General features: G+C 39.8%; 1 protein-coding gene across 3 annotated transcripts in view; it reads right to left on the reverse strand.

The window, feature by feature from the left end:
• arhgef10la (Rho guanine nucleotide exchange factor (GEF) 10-like a) overlaps positions 1–21,260 on the reverse strand; it is a 124,828-nt gene that overhangs the window by 44,433 nt on the left and 59,135 nt on the right. For all 3 annotated transcript variants that reach the window (XR_013630250.1, XM_058054589.2, XM_078798403.1), the window contains 2 exons: positions 11,267–11,367; positions 2,940–3,061 (listed from right to left, as the gene is read on the reverse strand). Coding sequence is in view for 2 of the 3 variants with exons in the window: in XM_058054589.2 (XP_057910572.2) it covers positions 2,940–3,061; positions 11,267–11,367 (223 nt within the window). In the remaining variant the exon portion in view is untranslated. The remainder of the gene's footprint in view (positions 1–2,939; positions 3,062–11,266; positions 11,368–21,260) is intronic.

Below are 21,260 nucleotides of genomic sequence, written 5' to 3' on the forward strand. Positions count from 1 at the left end.
TAATAGGAATGGTAATGGTTTTATTTCATTTGAACATGCATCAGATTACAATTGAATGCATCACATAATCAGTTCACAGTTCCACATGTCCAAAAGGAGTAGGAAGAAGCAAAGCTTATTAAATCCTACCCCTCCATCTGGTACTTTTACAATCAGTAACTGTTACATTTGTTCACTTCCTGCTTTTTGTCACGCACTGAAGTACAAGGTGATATGAGCATCCAATGACATAATCAGTACCATAGTAAGTATCAATATAGTGATATATTATTATATTATTATTATATTTGTTCACTTCCTGCTTTCATAATATAGTTTAAGTTTTTTTTCTAATTTTAATATTTATCCTACTATAATTTAAGTTTGTAATTTTCATTTTCTTATGCATTATTTTATCTGTTTGAAGATGAACTATATCAGCAAGTTGAAGTATTTGTGATTTTAGAAATAAGGAGTTAGTATGTTCTCTGTAGGCAGCATTATGAATTATCCTTACTGACCTTTTTTGCAGTACATTTAGCAAGTGAAGATTGCTTTTGTCTTTTTTTTTGTTTTTTTTTGTTTTTAATTTCTTGTAGAGAAGTATTGGACGAGATTTTTAGCTAATTGGTTATTTTTAGCCTTGTGCATTATTTTAGCTGTTTGAAGATGAACTATATCAGCGAGTTGAACATCACATCAGGCTCAGGTGCTTCATTTATTTCTGCAGAAGGTGGAGAATATGAGCGGTTCCTCGGAAACTGGCAATAGACTCACAGGCTCCAAAATATATTAATTGACCTGGCAGAGCTTCCAGCCAGGTGAAAGTCACATTTGCAGGTTTTATATTGGCTAGGACTTCTGGGAAATCCTCCAATGCCATGCATGTATGTGCTACACGGAGTGGACGTCCAGCTTCTGCTTCACCTAACCTTCGCCTCTTGCCGGCAAAGCGAGCAGACTACCAGGTTGACGTAGAGGTCTTAAGCTAATGTTGAAACATTGATTTACGCTCGGGTGTCCCACAGCCATTAAGATAATTGCATGATCACTTTATAACATCCTCCTCTAGCGGCCAAAGTAATTTGGCTACCCCCGCCACCGCTATCATCCACCTTGCTCAGGAAGACCTATAACCACATTAGACGGACCCAAAGTGTGGTCTGAAATATCATTTCTCAGGCCCGGCAAATTGATTTCATAGCATTTCCACTGACTTCTAAAACCACTTCAGTCCACACTTCAGTCTATCCCGCAACTGTGTTGATCATCTGATCTATGGCAGCCTTCTGGGTCTTAACAGCTTGTATTGATTAAAGTTCTCCGCCGCTGTGAGGGGATGCACTTGTGTCACCTTGTAGTACAGACAGTCGAGGTGTTTTTCGAGTGAGATCATCACAGACACAATGCATTTTGGTCGTTAAGCTAAGCCAAGTGGACTTTGATTACCCTCAATGGGAGATGAGTGAGTCCAATGGCCTTATGATCTCTTTCGACAAAATCTTTATTAGACTAAAGATTAAGTGACTACCGTGGGCTAATGGTGGTAGTAAAAATCCAATCACTTCTAGGGACAAATCCTCAAAGAACCTTTGCAAGCTCGGTGTGATATTGCAAACTCGGACTTTAAACTAAAACACGCAAAACAAAGCGATTTTTATCATCCGTGCCTTTTGTCAATCTTTGTCCGCATGGATAAACAAAACGTTTAAGTTTGCACAAACTGGCAGGGAGGAAAGACATATTTATATGATCCATAAGTATGTGGATCAGTTCAATATGGCGATGAGCGCTCATTTCTCACATTGGGAGAGGCCAACATTTTAAAAAAAGACTGACAATGTTGTAGAACAAGGGGTCTCCAACTCAATTTATCTGGAGCTAAAGTCTGGGTGAGGCTGAAAATGCATTTATTGAAAAAAGAAAAAAGTTAAATAAAATAAATAAAGCTTCTGCTATACCCTACACTTTTCAGTGCTTTGGTTCTGGTTTTTCGCGAGAAAAGCTCTTTTCTTTTATTTTTCTAAATTTAATAATTTTTATTTATTTCTTTACTACACAAATTAAGATGAAAACATAAATTAATAATTAAATAATTATTATATGTTATATAATAAATACTTTTATTTAATTATAATTAAAATAAAGAAAATAAATATATCAGTAATAAATAAATAAAATAATAACAAAACAGCAAATAAGAAAAACATATTGTTGGTGGGGAAAGAATTTTTTTTTTTTTTTCAGATTCAAATTAACAGCATTAACAGTTATTTAACCTGTAACATGCACACAGCTTTAAGCTGTCATTTCTGGGTATTTTTTTTTTTTATTTTTATTTATTTATTTATTTATTACACAAAATAAGATGAAAAATAAATATATCAAAGAAAATAAATCAATTGATCCTTAATAGCAAATAAGAAAAACTTAAGAAACCATGTATAGTTGGTGGGTAGAGAAATGTTTTTTTTTCAGATTGAAATTAACAGTTATTTAACCTTTAACATGAACATTCATGAAACTTAACCAATTTACCTAATTAGCAAGTTAGCATCTGGGAGCAGCGTCGTAACTTGCAAAATGGCAAGTCAATCAATTGTGTCCGGTGTGCACACAAGTTTAAGATGTCATTTCCGGGTACATGACACCATACAGCATCTATATCAAACTGGCGCGGGACGCATTTGGCACGCGGGCCGCGAGTTTGAGACCCCTGTTGCAGAATGACGAATCAACTCTTATTTCCTCACCGAAAAAGTTAATTATAAGAGGTGAGAGGATCACAATAGTATAAAAAATTAAATAACCAAATTTATAGTACATTTATAACTCGTCATATTCATCTGTAGAATAAAAGTTGAAAACATGAAGAAGTCAAGCAGCACACATGACGTTACAAAATATTCCACGATGTCATGTATGTGTGCGTTGCCATCTTTCCATCTTAAATGACGTACCTTTCTTTCAGGGAACTTGGTAGCAAAAACAGGCATGTGACAGGCCAGCAGAGGACACCAAAAGGGGGCCATGTTCTTCCCCTCATGCTCGCCGTAGAGCCAGCCTGGCGAATTTTCCTCCCCTGAAAGTGTAAAGACGACATATTCCCTGTCAGATTGCCATTTAACTTCATTAAAACAACAATACACAAGAAATATGTATTCTTACATAGTCAACCTGGTGACCACATGATGATTTCACGTACAATACTGACTTATTTTATGATGGCGGAGAACACAAAATAACCTTAACCAGCTTGTGATGATGATCAATAACGGTAAACAAATAACAAGCCCTTGTTGACGTCTCCCCACTCGCCAACGTGATATGTAGCTACACAATGTATGCATTTCTTTTCATATCTCAAACACTGACTAATACGAGTGGCTGCTTCACTGCATTTCTCCTTCACAACGTGACTGTCAAGGCAAAAAGGCACAATCGATGTGAAGTTATGTAAAGATCCGTAAAGTGCAGCAAATAATCATAACAGACCTTTTTATTCACTCGGCTTTAGAATTCACAGTTTGATTCTCTATAAAGCCTTCACACACACGAAGGACAAACTGAATGCATCAGTCCAGAATGTTGCCTTCAGCATCACGGCTGAGGAAAATTGAAAGAAATATCCACAATATTTTACATAAATGTAGAGTATTTCTTCAGCGGTATTATTACAGAGGGAACGGAATCGTGGCAAAATACGTGCATTATAGAATGTTTCGTTATTTTGGGCTCAGGCATTGATTTAGTTTTTTTTTTAATTATTATCTACAAGATAATTTGGACCCAAGACACACACCTCTCACCTTAAACCCTGACCCCAAATTCAGCACTTTCCAATTAGGTAAACATATTTTGGCCTTAAATGAACAAACTGCCCCCAATTAACTTAATGTGAAATTTGTCCATGAAAGTAGTCAAAGTCAAGACACACACACACACAAACACACACACACATTGATGAAAGAACTCTGTAAGCCTTTTTCAGTGGTTCCCATATTTGTGTAAAATGAGTGTGAATGGTTGTTTGTCTATATGTGCCCTGTGATTGGCTGGCCACCAGTCCAGGGTGTACCCGGCCTCTTGTCCGAAGACAGCTGGGATAGGCTCCAGCACCTCCGCAACCCTCGTGAGGCGGGAGAACATGCAAACTCCACACAGAGATGGCCGAGGGTGGAATTGAACCCTGGTCTGCTAGCTGTGAGGTCGCGCTAACCACTCAACCGCTGTGCAGCCTATTTGTATTGACTGAAACATACAGAAAAAAACAAAATAAAATTCCAATACTGCTCATGTTGCGGGATAAACACACATCAGCTAACAGTTAGCTAGCACACGTACACCTATGGACAATTGTTGCAACAGTAATTGGAAGACATGCTAATGGTAATGCTAATGCTTTGGATGACATGCTAATAATACAAAGTTTTATAATCATTAGACATACTTTTAATGTTGTTTCTACTCTATTCATGCATTTGGCAATGTGACTGTTGACAAACACGGGAACCATGAAATCCAAAAAAATACAGCTGAATAGGTGCAGATTCTGGAAGAACTAGAACGCTTTGTGTGCTGGTTAGCATGTGTAGCCGCTCGACAGGAGTTCACAACTCAAAACAAAAGACAGAAATTCATTCATTCATTTTTACCGCTTATACTCACGAGGGTCGCGGGGGTGCTGGAGCCTATCCCAGCCTATCCTCCCTGGACTGGTGGCCAGCCAATCACAGGGCACATATATACAAACAACCATTCACACTAACATTCATACCTATGGACAATTTGGAGTCGCTAATTAACCTAGCATGTTTTTGGAATGTGGGAGGAAACCGGAGTACCCGGAGAAAACCCACGCATGCACGGGGAGAACATGCAAACTCCACACAGAGATGGCCGAGAGTGGAATCGAACCCTGGTCTCCTAGCTGTGAGGTCTGCGCGCTAACCACTCAACCGCCGTGCCACCCTGCTACTGTATTTTATTTTTTTATTCAAGGTACCAGCAACATGGAGGCTGAAGAGCTACATGAGGCTCCAAAGCCGTGAGTTGCCAACCCCCCCCCCCCCCCCCCCCGTCTCCTTCTCTTTCAGTCTTTTTTGTAATCCCAGTTAAAGAGCTTGAAATAAGCATTTACAGTTGGGAGTCCACTTTTCCTTGGGTGAGCCATGTGTAACATTCAGCCTACATAATGAGCAAGCTTATGCCAGCGTTCAAGTTTAAGGTCTTCTTTATTGGCTCGCTCTTAGCGCGGCATCAGAATATTAACTAGCGCTAGAGTTCCTTCCTCGTTTTCCGGACTCCAACACACACATCCTTTAGTTCAAGTCTTGTGCTGATGAAGATTAATTTGCAGAGCACAAGCGCTCTATCAGGCCCCCGTGACACAAAGGGCAAAGATATAGACTAATTAAATACACTAGTGCAATTGATATTTCAACACGGATCAATGCAAGTGTGGGATCTGTTAATTAAATCCCTGATAATGTTTACTCGTCATAAACATTCTCGCCATGCTCGAGCATGGCGAGATGGGGGAAGATAATCGCCACTGTTTGACAGATTAATTTCAGGGCTGCGCAAACATCCTTCAAGCACACGCCGAGTGAGAGCCTTCTTGTTCTGAGGGGGAGGCGGCATTTAATGCTTGAAAGGAAAAAAAAAAAAATCAGCCGATTCATAGTGCAGATATGCTTGAACAGCACAAAAGAGAAAGATAATAGTTACATACGAGGTTAAGCTAATGTTTGAACCAATGCAGTCACCATGGCAGCCCGGCAATCTGAATCCCGGGGCCTATGAAAGAGAAAGCACTGAAGCGGTGCAGCCGCGTGGATCCGCCATTTCTCGCTTCCTCCCGCTATACGTGCACATGCGATGGATTAAGAAGGCGTGTCAGAGCCCACGCCCAAAAACAATGTGCAAAGAAAAAAGGTTTGGGTTAACCAAGAGACAGAGCGCATTTAGCAGAGCGACCGTGGGCGACGACCCCCCGCCTGCCCTCTGTTCCCTGCAGTGGGACTGATTGCTTGTCTCAATCATCCCAACAGCACTCGTTCCCCACCCACAACGCATCGGCAGCCTCCCTCGCCACCTCTTAAGGGGTGGGGGGCATCAAAGTCTGAGTCCTCAACCCTCGCTCAGTGAGAAAGCCCATTAATTAAGATATGCCTTTATTCGTCCCTCAGTGGGGAAATTAGGCAATGCCTCTGGCTATTTCAAGAAGACCCTTCGCTAACCGTGGGGCCACTCGTAAGACGCAGGAACCATGCAGGTTGCTAATGGAGGATCAGGCCGCATCAAAACTGTTCACTGATGGTCAATTTTATTTTATTATTTTTTTTTTTACAAAATGCCATATGTAGGTGATACTGCCAAAAAAAGACCTGCAGAAATGGACTAAAAACAGTAATATAAATGCCAGGCCAGAAGATGGCCTTTCACTATGAGGAAACACTATGTGTGTTCACAGTGACACTTGGCATGTGAATGAAGCACTTGGTAGATGTTATGGGTAGATATTATGGGTAGATATTATGGGTAGATATTATGGGTAGATATTATGGGTAGATATTATGGGTAGATATTATGGGTAGATATTATGGGTAGATATTATGGGTAGATATTATGGGTAGATATTATGGGTAGATATTGGTATATATTATGGGTAGATATTGGTATATATTATGGGTATATATTATGGATAGATATTGGTATATATTATGGGTAGATATTATGGGTAGATATTATGGGTAGATATTATGGGTAGATATTATGGGTAGATATTATGGGTAGATATTATGGGTAGATATTATGGGTAGATATTATGGGTAGATATTATGGGTAGATATTATGGGTAGATATTATGGGTAGATATTGGTATATATTATGGGTAGATATTATGGGTAGATATTATGGGTAGATATTATGGGTAGATATTGGTATATATTATTGGTATATATTATGGGTAGATATTATGGGTAGATATTATGGGTAGATATTATGGGTAGATATTATGGGTAGATATTGGTATATATTATGGGTAGATATTATGGGTAGATATTATGGGTAGATATTATGGGTAGATATTATGGGTAGATATTATGGGTAGATATTGGTATATATTATGGGTAGATATTATGGGTAGATATTATGGGTAGATATTATGGATAGATATTGGTATATATTATTGGTATATATTATTGGTATATATTATGGGTAGATATTATGGGTAGATATTATGGGTAGATATTATGGGTAGATATTATGGGTATATATTATGGGTATATATTATGGGTAGATATTATGGATAGATATTGGTATATATTGTGACCTTAGTGGACATAACAGCAATGCAGAAAATATTTGGAGTACACAGAGAACCACATTTTTTTCTCCCCAAGTTTTCTTTATTATTCATTCATTCATTCATTTTCTACCGCTTATCCTCACGAGGGTCGCAGGCGTGCTGGAGCCTATCCCAGCTGTCTTCGGGCGGTGTAGAGGCAGAGGTGCAGATTGTGGTTGGACTCGGTTCATTTAAGTATTATATGAAGTTATAAATGAAATTATGAATGAATATTTGACTATATATAAATAGAATTATATTATATATAATTATTATATTAATTATATTATGCGTATATACACTTATTATATTAATGATAACAATATAGCAATTATTATATATAAATATATAATTAATAAAATATAACAAATATAAAATATTATTAATTATAATTATTATGTTCATTCATTAATGTTCAATTATATAAGTACAATGGAAGTTTAAGTATTATATGAAGTTATAAATGAAATTATGAATTATTATTTTAATTATATATAAATATAATAATATTATTGTATATAATTATTATATGAATTATATTACATATATACTTATTATATTAATAATAACAATATAACAATTATCATATATAAATATAATTAATAAAATATAATATATATAGTATAACAAATAAAATATATTATTAATTATAATTATATTATTATATATAATTATTATATTAATAATTCATAATTTCATTCAACTTCATATAATACTTGAACTTCTTGAACTGCACTTATATTATCCCTCCGCAACAACTTCAATCACATGAACCGAGTCCAACCCCAATCTGCACCTCTGCCTTTACATACAGACGGGGTACACCCTGGACTGGTGGCCAGCCAATCACAGGGCACATATAGACAAACAACCATTCACACTCACATTGATACCGATGGACAATTTGGAGTCGCCAATTAACCTAGTCATAAATACAGACAATATCAGACAATTTAAAGGATGTAAATCGTAAGTCTAGTTTGAGATCCATGTTAGTATAATCATAAAAATCAGAGAAACAACAGACTGCAAAAATCAGCACGTAAGCTGGGTATTAATATGTTGTTAATTGGTGATTTAGCCAGAGGACGGCCGCAGGGGGTCCATCGCTGATTAGCAAGCAAGGAAAATCACAAGAAAAAAATTACCCTCAGCACCGATACAACCTTTGAACCCAGTTAGTGAAGTAAACAAACATCTCGAGAATAAGTTCAACAGCAAAGAACACTTTGGAAATGTTAAAACATCACCTTCTTAGGTGATTGTTGTTGTCATGGTTACAGTAGTAGCTCTGTATTGCAATTGGGAAAACATGAAAGAGAATTCAATGTCCACTGGGACTGAATTGACATTCAGTGTCTCAACCCGGGAATCCCAGCAAAAGGGACAACAACCAGTTTCAAACCAAAGCAGCCCACAGTTTGCTGATTCTGAACTGCAACCAAGTGTTGGACGGGGCCCGGCTCCATGTGTAACCGCGAGGAAACCCTGCTGATGTCACATCATCCGTGAAATTGAAACAACAACTCCCACGTTGTAATTACATTTGCCTAAATGGGAAAGCAAAGTGTGTGTGTAATACAATTAACATGTAATTGCCAAGCTGACCATCGTGGTACTGATCTGATTCCAAATGAGCCATCAATGAGAACCACGAGAGCCTGTTCTCAAGCTTACTGTGTGTTTACACCAGTGCATCTCAAAATAATGGTGCGGACCACCGTGTCAGGGGTCAGTGTTAGTAAAGACCTGCCAACATGTACAAATTTATAGTACTCTTGAATATGTGTGTATGCTTTCCATTTTGTTGCATTTTTCTGGTTTCAGTTTCTAGTTCATAAATAAAAGATATTATTAGTTTCTATGGTATTTCAATTGGGGGAGGGGGGTTGAAAACATTTCTGATAGAAAATAATTGAGAACCACTGGTTTACACCAGGGCGGAACGGCGGTCGAGTGGTTAGCGAGCAGACCTCACAACTAGGAGCTACGATTTTTTTTTTTGAAAAATCAAGATATAGTGAGAGAGCGCTATTCAAACCGAGATAAAACAACTGGTCTGTATTAAATATAAATTCTATAGACTAGACGACTAAACTGAAAACAACCTTATTTTCCCTTAAATCACAAAAGTTAAGTATTTTGTTGATACATGCCTAACAAAGGGAGCTGCTGCTGGAGCCTATCCCAATTGTTACATTCAAAATTAAAATGCACATGGAAACAAACCACTGCACAGCTAGAAGACCCGGGTTCAATTCCACCCTCGGCTATCTTTGTGTGGAGTTTGCATGTTCTCCCCGTGCATGCGTGGGTTTTCTCCGGGTACTCCGGTTTCCTCCCACATTCCAAAAACATGCTAGGTTAATTAGCGACTCCAAATTGTCCATAGGTATGAATGTGAGTGTGAATGGTTGTTTGTCTATATCTATATGTGCCCTGTGATTGGAAAACATAAAAACTCAAACCATATTAGGAAAGCAGGAAGTGAACAAATGTAACAGTTACTGATTGTAAAAGTCCAGTCCAGGGTGTACTCCGCCTCTCGCCTGAAGAGGGATGGGGTAGGCTCCAGCACCCCCGCGACCCTCGTGAGGAAGAGCGGTAGAAAATGAATGAATGAATGGTTTACACCAAGGATGGGCATCACATCTTGAGTAAGGTAGCGCCTCGAGTGCTTTATCGCTACCGATAGGACTAGCGAAGCTAAGCAAATTTCAGTGCGCTGTATCGCGAGTGCGATGAATAAAAGCATTCACTGGCTTTGACTATCGGCCGTGCCCACACGCTGCACACTGCTGCACCTACGCCGGCGTCCTCATCACTCCGTCTGCCATGCGGCTGATAAAGGTGAGAGCCGCCGGGAGACGGCGTACTGGCAGGCTGTTGCTGTCTTTCAATGCTGCCAGAGTGTCTTTTGGGCTCAGCCTCTGTGACTCAGAGCACGACTGCAAAGTCTACAGTTGTGTGGTAGTGAGTCAAGAGAATGTGGGCAGAGTCCAAAGTTTTCATTGTGTGCGGTGATAGGATGGAAGCTCGGCATCTACGGATGAATTTTTAAATGTTTCCAGGCTACAAGGATGGGCCGTGAATGCATGCACGCAAAAGTACAAAAAATGCAACCTCGCTGGTCGTCCTTTGACCTTCACCAACCTGCATCATAACAACACCTCTGAGTAAGGATGGGCTGATACTACTTTGTCAAGTCCGATATCCATACTGATACCGCAATGTTGTATGCGACAGATCGGTATTAACCGATACAAATATGTGTCACATTGTGTCACATTCAAATCATCAAACTATTTTAAAATTTAGTCAGAGACAACACTTCTGAACACAAAATGCCATTTTTAAATGGAACTTTTTATTATTAACAGACAAAAGATTTAGGACTCCAGCTAACCACAGTGAGAGACATTATCCACAAATGGAAAAAAAACTACACAGGGGTGGCCGGCCAACCAAAATTACCCCAAGAGAGTAGCAATGACTTATCCAAAAAGTCACAAAAGACCCCACAATTATCCAAATAACTGCAGGCCTCCCTCGCCTTAGTTAAGCTCATGCTCAGGACTAAGCCATCAGAAAGAAACTGGGCAAAAACACCCTCAATGGCAGCGTTCCAAAACGAAAACCACCAACTTTTTCACACAGGGTCAGGCAAGTTTGAATTTTTTCCCTTTTAATAATAAAACGTTTCATTTAAAAACGGCTGTGTTGTCATTGACTAATAATTACATTTGTATGATGATTGATGATGACGTCAAAAATGCAAAAAATGTTATGATGCTGCGATTCCCGAAGTATAACACCTCATTGTGCATCCAAAATAATGCACCTGTACTTTAACCAAAGGTTAACCAAAGGTGCCAACAGTACCACAGTTCAAGAAGAAAGTAGCTTCTTACAAACCAGAAAATACAGTACACTTACGTTGTGCAATCTTGGCCAAGTGCAGACGGTTGACCCAGGAGATCTTGCTGAGAGGGTTGGGAGTGTTGAACACGACCATGAAACTGACCGGACGGCCAGACCTGCGAGGTGAACAGAAACAAAAATACTGTTAGAATTGGTGCACGGTCTCCATTGGCCAACCTTTGTAAAGGGCACCAAACGCCGTACCACAACAGGACTGCATAGATACTATCATTTTCAGACAAGGCCAACTCTATGAAACACTTAAAGTATATTATGAAGATTTATAAACACGGTCCTCGGAATATGTCATATAAACTTTTGTCATTTCGGGGGTTATGTACGCACCCCTATATATTATGGTAATGGTTTAACTTCATTTGAACATGCATCAGATTACAATTGAATGCATCACATAATCAGTTCACAGTTCCACATGTCCAAAAGGAGTAGGAAGAAGCAAAGCTTATTAAATCCTACCCCTCTATCTGGTACTTTTACAATCAGTAACTGTTACATTTGTTCACTTCCTGCTTTCCATAATACAGTTTAAGGTTGTTGTTTTTTTTTTTTAATAATGTATTGTCCATAGGTATGAATGTGAGTGTGAATGGTTGTTTGTCTATATGTGCCCTGTGATTGGCTGGCCACCAGTCCAGGGTGTACCCCGCCTCTCGCATGAAGACAGCTGGGATAGGCTCCATGGATAAGTCCATTACTAGTGTGACTTTGAAACGAGACATGATGGCCAAGTCCAAATTTGTAGTTTTTTTTATCAGCGTTCTGCAAGTCAGGTTAGGATAGAAGATGTGAAGAAGTGTCAGCGCTCTACCGTTCAAAATTTTAAAACACATCTCATCGCTGCTAATCTGCAAATGGCTTTGTGGGTACCGTGCCCATGTTTGATGTTTCCTGCTGATGGCGCTCATCCCTGCTACCGCTCAAACACTTTCAAGGGAACGTTGTCAGTATATGATTCAAGCGTCGTTGGATGACAGACGCTCGTAAGAATAACTCATTAATCTTTATTCCCTCCCTCGGGTTTTAATGCAATAACCGAGACAAAGTGGTAATGGAAAGTGCAGATGAGCCATGCATTAATAATGTACTTTGTTTGATTTGGACGTGGATTGACAAGTGACCAAAGTGAAAGCTCGCTGCTGAGAAACTGCGAAAAAATATTCCTAGTGTTCCAAAAAAAAAAAAAAAAATAGTCATGCGGTTGTAGTGGAAGCCGGACATTACAAGGAGGACTTTGATGGCAAGAAAGAAGAAGGTGTTTTTTCTAAACCGTAAAAATACAGTCTCTGAGACTTGACAGACTTTTTTTTTTTTTCCATTTCATGGGACTTTAAATTCAATACACAGGATTTTTCTGTCAGCACGGCAACTGCATGCTTGTCACACCAAAATAGTTGAGTGCAGCTGAGTCGTCGTCATTCAAGACAGGTTGTGACAATCACACAGCCTGGTCACAGTAAATTGGCCCCAGGTGAAGGCAAACACTCTCACCGGTGTACTCATATATGTGTGTGTGTGTGTGTGTGTGTGTGTGTGTGACTGTATTTCATCATGATCTACAAGCCCAACTTGACCTTCAGCCTTCAGATGTCCAAGTCAAGTGTGAAGTCTCTGGTTTAACAATGACAACAAAATCGAGTGCCCTTAGCCAGAGCTCAGATTGAGCTGATCTCCGATAGCTGATGTTGCACTAAATGCCTTGGTTAGCTGGATTAGTGGGAATCGAACTATGCCATCTAATCTCCTTTGCCAAGATGCAATTTGATATGATTGTGTCAAAACTGAATGGACCAATCATCCCTTGTGGAAATGCAGCATGCTTGGTAGCTTGGATGGATTTATACTGGAGTCGTACGTACGCCGTGATTGGTCACACGGCCAAAGTGCTTCTTAACTCGAACGGACTCCACTTTCCTAATATTGTTGGTATAGAAGTTGATAATAAATAAACAAAAAGTGCAGTGCAGCTCAAGCAAAGCCGAAGGTGTGGAAACTTATTCTGCTCAAGGGATAGCACTCATTGTCGGACACATTTTGTCAGAGGCGCAATTGGCGCGGTGGAGCTCAGAAGCCGGGCGTGAGGGTGAAATTAATGCATCTGCTTAACTGAATGGACCAATCATCCCTTGCGGAAATGCAGCATGCTTGGTAGCTTGGATGGATTTATACTGGAGTCGTACGTACGCCGTGATTGGTCACACGGCCAAAGTGCTTCTTAACTCGAACGGACTCCACTTTCCTAATATTGTTGGTATAGAAGTTGATAATAAATAAACAAAAAGTGCAGTGCAGCTCAAGCAAAGCCGAAGGTGTGGAAACTTATTCTGCTCAAGGGATAGCACTCATTGTCGGACACATTTTGTCAGAGGCGCAATTGGCGCGGTGGAACTCGGAAGCCGGGCGTGAGGGTGAAATTAATGCATCTGCTTAACTGAATGGACCAATCATCCCTTGCGGAAATGCAGCATGCTTGGTAGCTTGGATGGATTTATACTGGAGTCGTACGTACGCCGTGATTGGTCACACGGCCAAAGTGCTTCTTAACTCGAATGAACTCCACTTTCCTAATATTGTTGGTATAGAAGTTGATAATAAATAAATAAATAAAGTGAAGTGGAGCTCAAGCGAAACTTCTTCTCCTCAAGGGATAGCACTCATTGTCGGACACATTTTGTCAGAGGCGCAATTGGCGCGGTGCCGCATTGACGCACAGCATGTCCGAAATTAATGCATCTGCTTGTGTCTGTGAGGGGTAGGTGCTAGATACCCACAGGAGCATCTCGGCTCCATTTTCAGCGATATTGATTAATTTGTGATATGTGATAACCGATTAATCGGGCCCCCGATATATCGGTCAGGCTCTAGTTTCAAACATTGTGTTACCTTTTAAAGAGTCTAGTGTTCAGCAAATAGATGGTGCTGTTACGAAATTCCACACTCCCACTCCCACACAACCTATTCACACCTCGGTCAAGTACCGTTTACGTGGTCAAGTATTGTTTACGTGTAGTGCATAATATACGTAGTACGCAGGATACACATTGTTCCAGTATAAGTATGCATTGTCAACACCACTGCCAACATCCTTGAAGTCGTGGCATTATTTGGTCCCGCTTTGTCCCGTGTGACGCCACGCAACAGCAAGAATCACCCGTAGCTTCATGAATTCCTCTATTTGCAAGGAACCTGCAAGGAACCTTGCAAGAGAAAACCCTCGGTAAATCTATATGATCTCAGAAAGAAAATCCCGAAAGAGCAGAAAAACAGAAGACATGGACAGTATTGGAGAGAGAATTGTTGAATAGAAGACTTGGACCTTGACCTGTTTACAATCATTTTACTCATTGGCTTGCAAAACTGCATCCCACTGCAGAGACAAAATGAATGTAAGAGTAATCTAGGTTAAAACGTTGATAAGTAGCATTGTACACGAGTCATTATGTGTCACTAATGTTACTGTAATGTTGAGTCAGACACACAAGCATTATTATTACTGTTACGATGGTTACGACCCTTCACTCAACTCCCCTAGGGAATACATTTACAGTATCATTAGCACTTATTTATATTTTAAGTGGTTTAATTAATCTTATTATGTATATATTATTCGGCAATACGAGTGTTCAGATGACAATAAATGTCTAGGGGGCTATTATAATGTTAAAAAAACATATTTAGAGTGTGTAAACAGAGTTTTTTATGCTCAAACATTCCATTCATAAATAAGGATTCCTAGTTGGTGGAAGTTTGCTTGTCAACGGTTGGGAATCATTCATACATTCATTTTCTACCGCTTATTGTCACAAGGGTTGCGGGGAGTGCTGGAGACTATCCCAACGGTAGGGTACACCCTGGACTGATGGCCAGCCAATCACAGGGCACATATAGACAAACAACCATTCACACTCACATTCATACCTATGGACAATTTGGAGTCGCTAATTAACCTAGCATGTTTTTGGAATGTGGGAGGAAACCGGGTTGCGGGGAGTGCTGGAGACTATCCCAACGGTAGGGTACACCCTGGACTGGTGGCCAGCCAATCACACGGCACATATAGACAAACAACCATTCACACTCATATTCATATGACAATGGACAATTTGGAGTCGCTAATTAACCTAGCATGTTTTTGGAATGTGGGAGGAAATCGGGTCGCGGGGAGTGCTGGAGACTATCCCAAAGGTAGGGTACACCCTGGACTGGTGGCCAGCCAATCACAGGGCACATATAGACAAACAACCATTCACACTCACATTCATACCTATGGACAAATTAACCTAGCATGTTTTTGGAATGTGGGAGGAAACCGGAAAACCCACGCATGCACGGGGAGAACATGCAAATTCCACACAGAGATGGCCGAAAGTGGAATTGAACTTGGGTCTCCGAGCTGTGAGGTCTGCGCGCTAACCACTAGACCGCTGTGCAGCCCGATCAACTGCAATAAAGAAAGGACTGTCATGCATCAGAAGTGAAAGCAAAAGTAAAAAGCATAAAAGATTAGCATTGATGCTAATGCAGCAGCATTTTTATCAGAACTGACTGACTGGATGGATCATGTGACACAAACACAAGCATCGTTTATCCACAGTAGATCCAATCATACGAACCAGCGGCTAGTTCAATTTTTATATTGAATTAATTTCTACATTCTTTACTGTGAGTGTGTTATTGTTGCAAACGTTACAAGTGTGGCAGCCATAATGTAGCAACAAAGATGATAATCATATACAGTAAGTAAAAATATAGGCACTAATATGAGTAATTGTAAAGTCTAATTCCCAATGGACATAACTTATGCTGTTTCCCCGAGTGTTGCTATTTAAATTAGCATTTCTGGAATGTGGCATTTGAATCTTTGTGAGATTCCTGGCAAGAATACGGAACAAAAAACACAGCAGTGTATTGTTGCTGCAGGAACGCGAAGACACGCTCGCTCGGGTTGGCGTCGGAATACGCTTAGTCGATTTTCGACAAGAGCTGCAAATATTCCAGAGAATTGACACCTTCAGGGGGCCGAGGGTGTGAAATTCAAATTTGAAGAGTGATGGTTGCTCGAAAAAAAAAAAAAAAAACAACACAGACTCATCTCACAAAAGTTCTCAAGAGACAGATGTGCCTCACACGCACCGCTGATGGATACATACATTTCCATGGCAAAGCCATCAGTTCACATTTTATGGAGTCAAAATATGCTCTGCCTTAAATTCACAGGGACGTCATGTAAATAGATTTTACTGGAGGCTCTACGACATGCATTTTGTCTAAGGTGGCAAGACATAAGGGTTGTTTCCTTACACAACAACCCATTTGCCTCCTTATGATGTGAAAATGACCATTAGTCACATTGGAAATCTTATGAACTCATTCAGTAACAAAAACATATTTATATGATTTTTTTATGATTTTTTTTTCAACCATACTCCTCGGTCCCGAAGCTTATTTGTGTGACGGGCACAAAAAGGTGATGATGCAACTCTACAACTGAAGAGAGTGCGTTTTGGTGCAGTTTTTCCACTTTTCTGACTTATAAATATTAGGGTTAGGGTTAGTTTGAAGTAGTTTCAGTTTATACATGGTATGTCAGGGGTCTCCAACAAGTGGCTCTTGAGCTGCCAGTAGCTCCTAAACACCTTTTCAATTAGCTCTCCAAATACTTCATTCATTTATTATCAACTCCTACACCCACTATAGGGCTGCACGGTGTACGAGTGGTTTGCGTGCAGACCTCACAGCTAGGAGACCTGAGTTCAATCCCCGCCCCCCGGCCATCTCTGTGTGGAGTTTGCATGTTCTCCCCCGTGCATGTGTGGGTTTTCTCCGGGTACTCCGGTTTCCTCCCACATTCCAAAAACATGCTAGGTTAATTAGCAACTCCAAATTGTCCATAGGTATGAATGTGAGTGTGAATGGTTGTTTGTCTATATGTGCCCTGTGATTGGCTGGCCACCAGTCCAGGGTGTACCCGCCTCTCCAGAAACCCCTTGTGAGAGAGAAAATGAATGAATGAATGAATGAATGAATACCCACTATATTAGAAAGTGGGTTGCACTTTGGGCATGTGACCAATCACAGCAGAGTGGCTTGAATAAATTAAAACAGACCATTTTGGTGAGAAGCCCAAATATAAGAAAATACAACTGGAATAGGTGCAGATTTTTCTGTGCAGGTTATTGTGTGCAACTGCTCTATAGAACACCACAACTCAAAACAAAGGGTCAAAAAATTAGCATAATAGGTGAATGGCCACAAAGTGGCAGAAATACATTTTATAAGAGCACGGCCTGCATGGTTCCCATTGAAATCCAACCACAAAATGAAAAGTCAACCTGCCGTGTTGCGCAAACAAGGTCGTGCATTGAAATTTTTATCTATCCAAGCACCTGAGATTCATTTGCAACATTGATCATTAAAGTCGTCCCACACAATTTCACAGCTTCACTGTGTTTTTTAAAAACGTATTAACACAGCCTCCATTATCATTCATGAAAGGAGTAGCAGACTTATGAGGGCAGGTACTGTGCATCGTTGTACATTTTCAAGTGAATGTTATTTGTATGTGAGGTTATAATTATTTAATATTGCATCTTGTGTTTTTGTATCTCGTACACTGGAATTATAATTATAAAAAAGCTCAGATATAAACTTCCACAAAGTTTCACTCATTACAATAAACCTTGGATCGGTGCGTTCAAAGTTTAAAGTAAAAGCAGCAGCAACGACAATAATATTGCACAACATTAGTCCTATTGGGAGCAGTTTAATTTCTTTATTCACGGGAGCAGAAAATGTGTTGTTTTTAAATGGTTGTATTAAGCGAAGTCCATGAATACATGGAGACACCAAATAAAGCACCTCACTGCATCAACCGACGCCGTACATCCCTCCAATACGGGGGACTATACAGGAAATGGCAATGACTGACACGCAATTAAACTGGTTTTACTCCAGCAACTCCTCTGAACTCGCCTCTATAATTTCCTCCTCAACTTCAGAGACAAGATTGCAATTGATACGACCGCCCGAGACGGTCTTGGACTCACCCCCTCATAGTACAGTCTGAAACCTTGGTGTCATCTTCCATCAGGACCGCATACACTACCGCTCAAAAGTTTGGGATCACTTGGAAATGTTTTTGGCTAATCTTGATATGGCTTTTTCTTGCTATGAAGTCCAGCATCCTGAAGTCCTGCTTCACTGTTGATACTGACACTGATGATTGACAGCTACTATTTAGTGCAGCTGCCAGGTGACGACCTGTGAGGCGTCTTTGTCTTAAACTACACACTCTCAGATATTTGTCTTCTTGCACAGTTGTGCAGCGTTTTTGTGTCCTTGTTAGACCTGGTTTGTGCTGCTCTCTGAAGGGAGTAGTTAACAGCATGGTAAGAGATTTTAGTTTTAGTTTAGATTTTTAGATGGCTTTTCTAATCATCTATTAGCCTTATAAAATGATGAACTTGGATTAGCAGCCATACCAGGAGATTGATGCAGAGGACTGACAGTTGTTGATAGTAGGCCTCTATGCAAAAATGTACATCCTTCTTTGAAAATCATCTCATTCATTTTCATTGTTTGTGAAATTGATATAAATGTTTGCGAAATGGAAAAAAAAATTGTTTTTCTTTGGAAAACAAGAAAATTTCCAAGTGATCCCAAACTTTTGAGCGGTAGTGTATATGACAAGTGTCAAAAACAGCATTGTTCCATTTGTGAAACAAATATAAAAGCTTTAAGTCTCGTCTTAAAACCCACTTTTATTCTCGGAGTGAGTCGTATGGTCCTGTGTTTTTTAGTTTTTTCTTTTTATTTTAATTGGTTTTATTTTTTATACTTTAATTGCTTTGCTTCTTGTTTTTAATATTTTAATATCTATTTTACTATTTTATTTCTTAAATGATCTTTTAGTTTTGCATTAAATTCAATTTGTACCTTTTATTTATTGTATTTTATTTGATTTTTTTTTATTTTACTAGTCTGTGCAGCACTTTGGAAACTGAAATGTGCTATATAAATAAAGTGGAGTGGAAAAAAAAAACAAATTCCTGCCACTACCAGATGCAAAAAACAACTTTTCTGACCTCCAGGTTGGATTATTTCAACATTCAGTTACTCGCTTGGCCTAAGAAATCGAAAAGCGGAAAAGCGTCATAGAGATATACTATACAGTAGCATATCTTCCATAAGTCTCTTGAGGGATGAACAACGCTGTTCCTCGTGAGCTCTGTGAGACAGCAGCATTTAGTGGGGTTGAGTAGTCGTGACCGTGAAGGCCACAGCACAAGACTTTGATCATTTTCGCAGTCAAAGTGTGCGGTGACCCCTCCTGACCTATGGATGTGTTGCCTGATTTAATTTTTTTCAGGTTTCTGTCACCCATTTTTAACACAGCACTGCTGCTTTAGGGGAGATTATAAACAAGTAAGGAGTGTTTTACATTGCAGCTCACATTCGATGATTCTGTTAGCAATACATAGTTTGACAGTAAATGTACATAGGATGATATATTGGGGTTTTATTTTAGCAGCTTTTTGCTAATTAGCACATTACTTGCTTGCTCATGTTGTTTTTTTGGACCCTCTTGGAAACAGTGAAATAATTTTTCTAGATCATTCTCAGCCTGGGTTGCCTGTGTTGTGTTTGCTTTAAATGCTGTCTTGTAATAAAGATCCAAAATTCTGAGAAGACGATGTGATGCATAAGTGGAGATTTCAGCTGAGGGGTGTAATTCGGTCCCATTTAAAGCTTAAATATAGCCACGGCAATTTGGCCAAGATGGAGGATGGAGCGGGATGTGAAGGGAAAATAAGCACTCACTCGGTTGAATTCCTTTTGCAACACCTGAAGTGCACACACGTGTATCAAATACGGTCTCTGATTGGATGACGACAACCTCAGCGTGTGGAGAACGCCACTCAAGCAGTTTGGAAAATGGAGGAGAGAAGAGAAGAGGTAAAGGAGAGGAGGACGAAGATTCCAGCTCGGCTGATTTATAGCAGAAAGGCACACGAGTGACACAGATGCACAAGGACATCGAGATGCGGAGGGCGGATCCACGAGCGAGTGGCAGCACTGACATGCCCCTTCAGTCCACCTCCTTTCTCCAGAGAAAGAAAAGCTGCCCAATGATCGTCACCTCATCCACTCGTGGTCACAAAAAAAGCCGTAATGAAAGTGGAAACTGTCAATTTAGGAGACTATGGGCTTTTGGGGGTGTCGGGTATTTTTGTCTGTCATTCGGTGTCGTGGAAGTGACTTGGAGATGATTTTTATTATGGTGGGTTTTACTTCCCACTACTCCGGTTTTCCTCCCACATTCCAAAAACATGCTAGGTTAATTAGCGACTCCAAATTGTCCATAGGTATGAATGTGAGTGTGAATGGTTGTTTGTCTATGTGTGCCCTGTGATTGGCTGGCGACCGAACACAGCTGGGATAGGCTCCAGCACCCCCGCAACCCTCATGAGGATAAGCGGTAGAAAATGAATGAATGAATGAATAATGTGAGGATGAAGTTAACACTACTACTATGTTAGCTTGTGTATTGTAATATTAGTGGTTGACTTAATTTTATACAGTTAAATGATATTTGAAAGATTGCTTCTATTATCAGTGAAGCTTTTACGATGGGACCGTTTGGACTTGAACAACTAATGTCTGAAAGTCGACCAATAGCCACGTTTACATGAATGGAATCTTTCCGAATGACTTTTCCGAAAGCAATGGTATACATGGAAAGGAATATTCCAATCTCGTCATAATCAACCAGAATAGTCAATGGGGCATTCGCAGTAAAACGTAAACATCAACATCACGTGATACCGACTTCTTCGAGTTTTTTTTTTCACTTGTTGGAATAACTCCGAATTGCCAGTTTTTCGTTCGTCCAGTCTTAAAATTTAGTTTGAATCAAAAACAAAAACAAAACTGAAGAACGTCTCAAACTGCGTGTTACGTCATATCTCAGCATGCGCTGAAAGAATGCACC

Source organism: Doryrhamphus excisus, linkage group LG18, assembly GCF_037039965.1.
Source record: "Doryrhamphus excisus strain RoL-2023G ecotype Guam linkage group LG18, RoL_Dexc_Guam_v1.1, whole genome shotgun sequence".
Taxonomy (NCBI): domain Eukaryota; kingdom Metazoa; phylum Chordata; class Actinopteri; order Syngnathiformes; family Syngnathidae; genus Doryrhamphus; species Doryrhamphus excisus.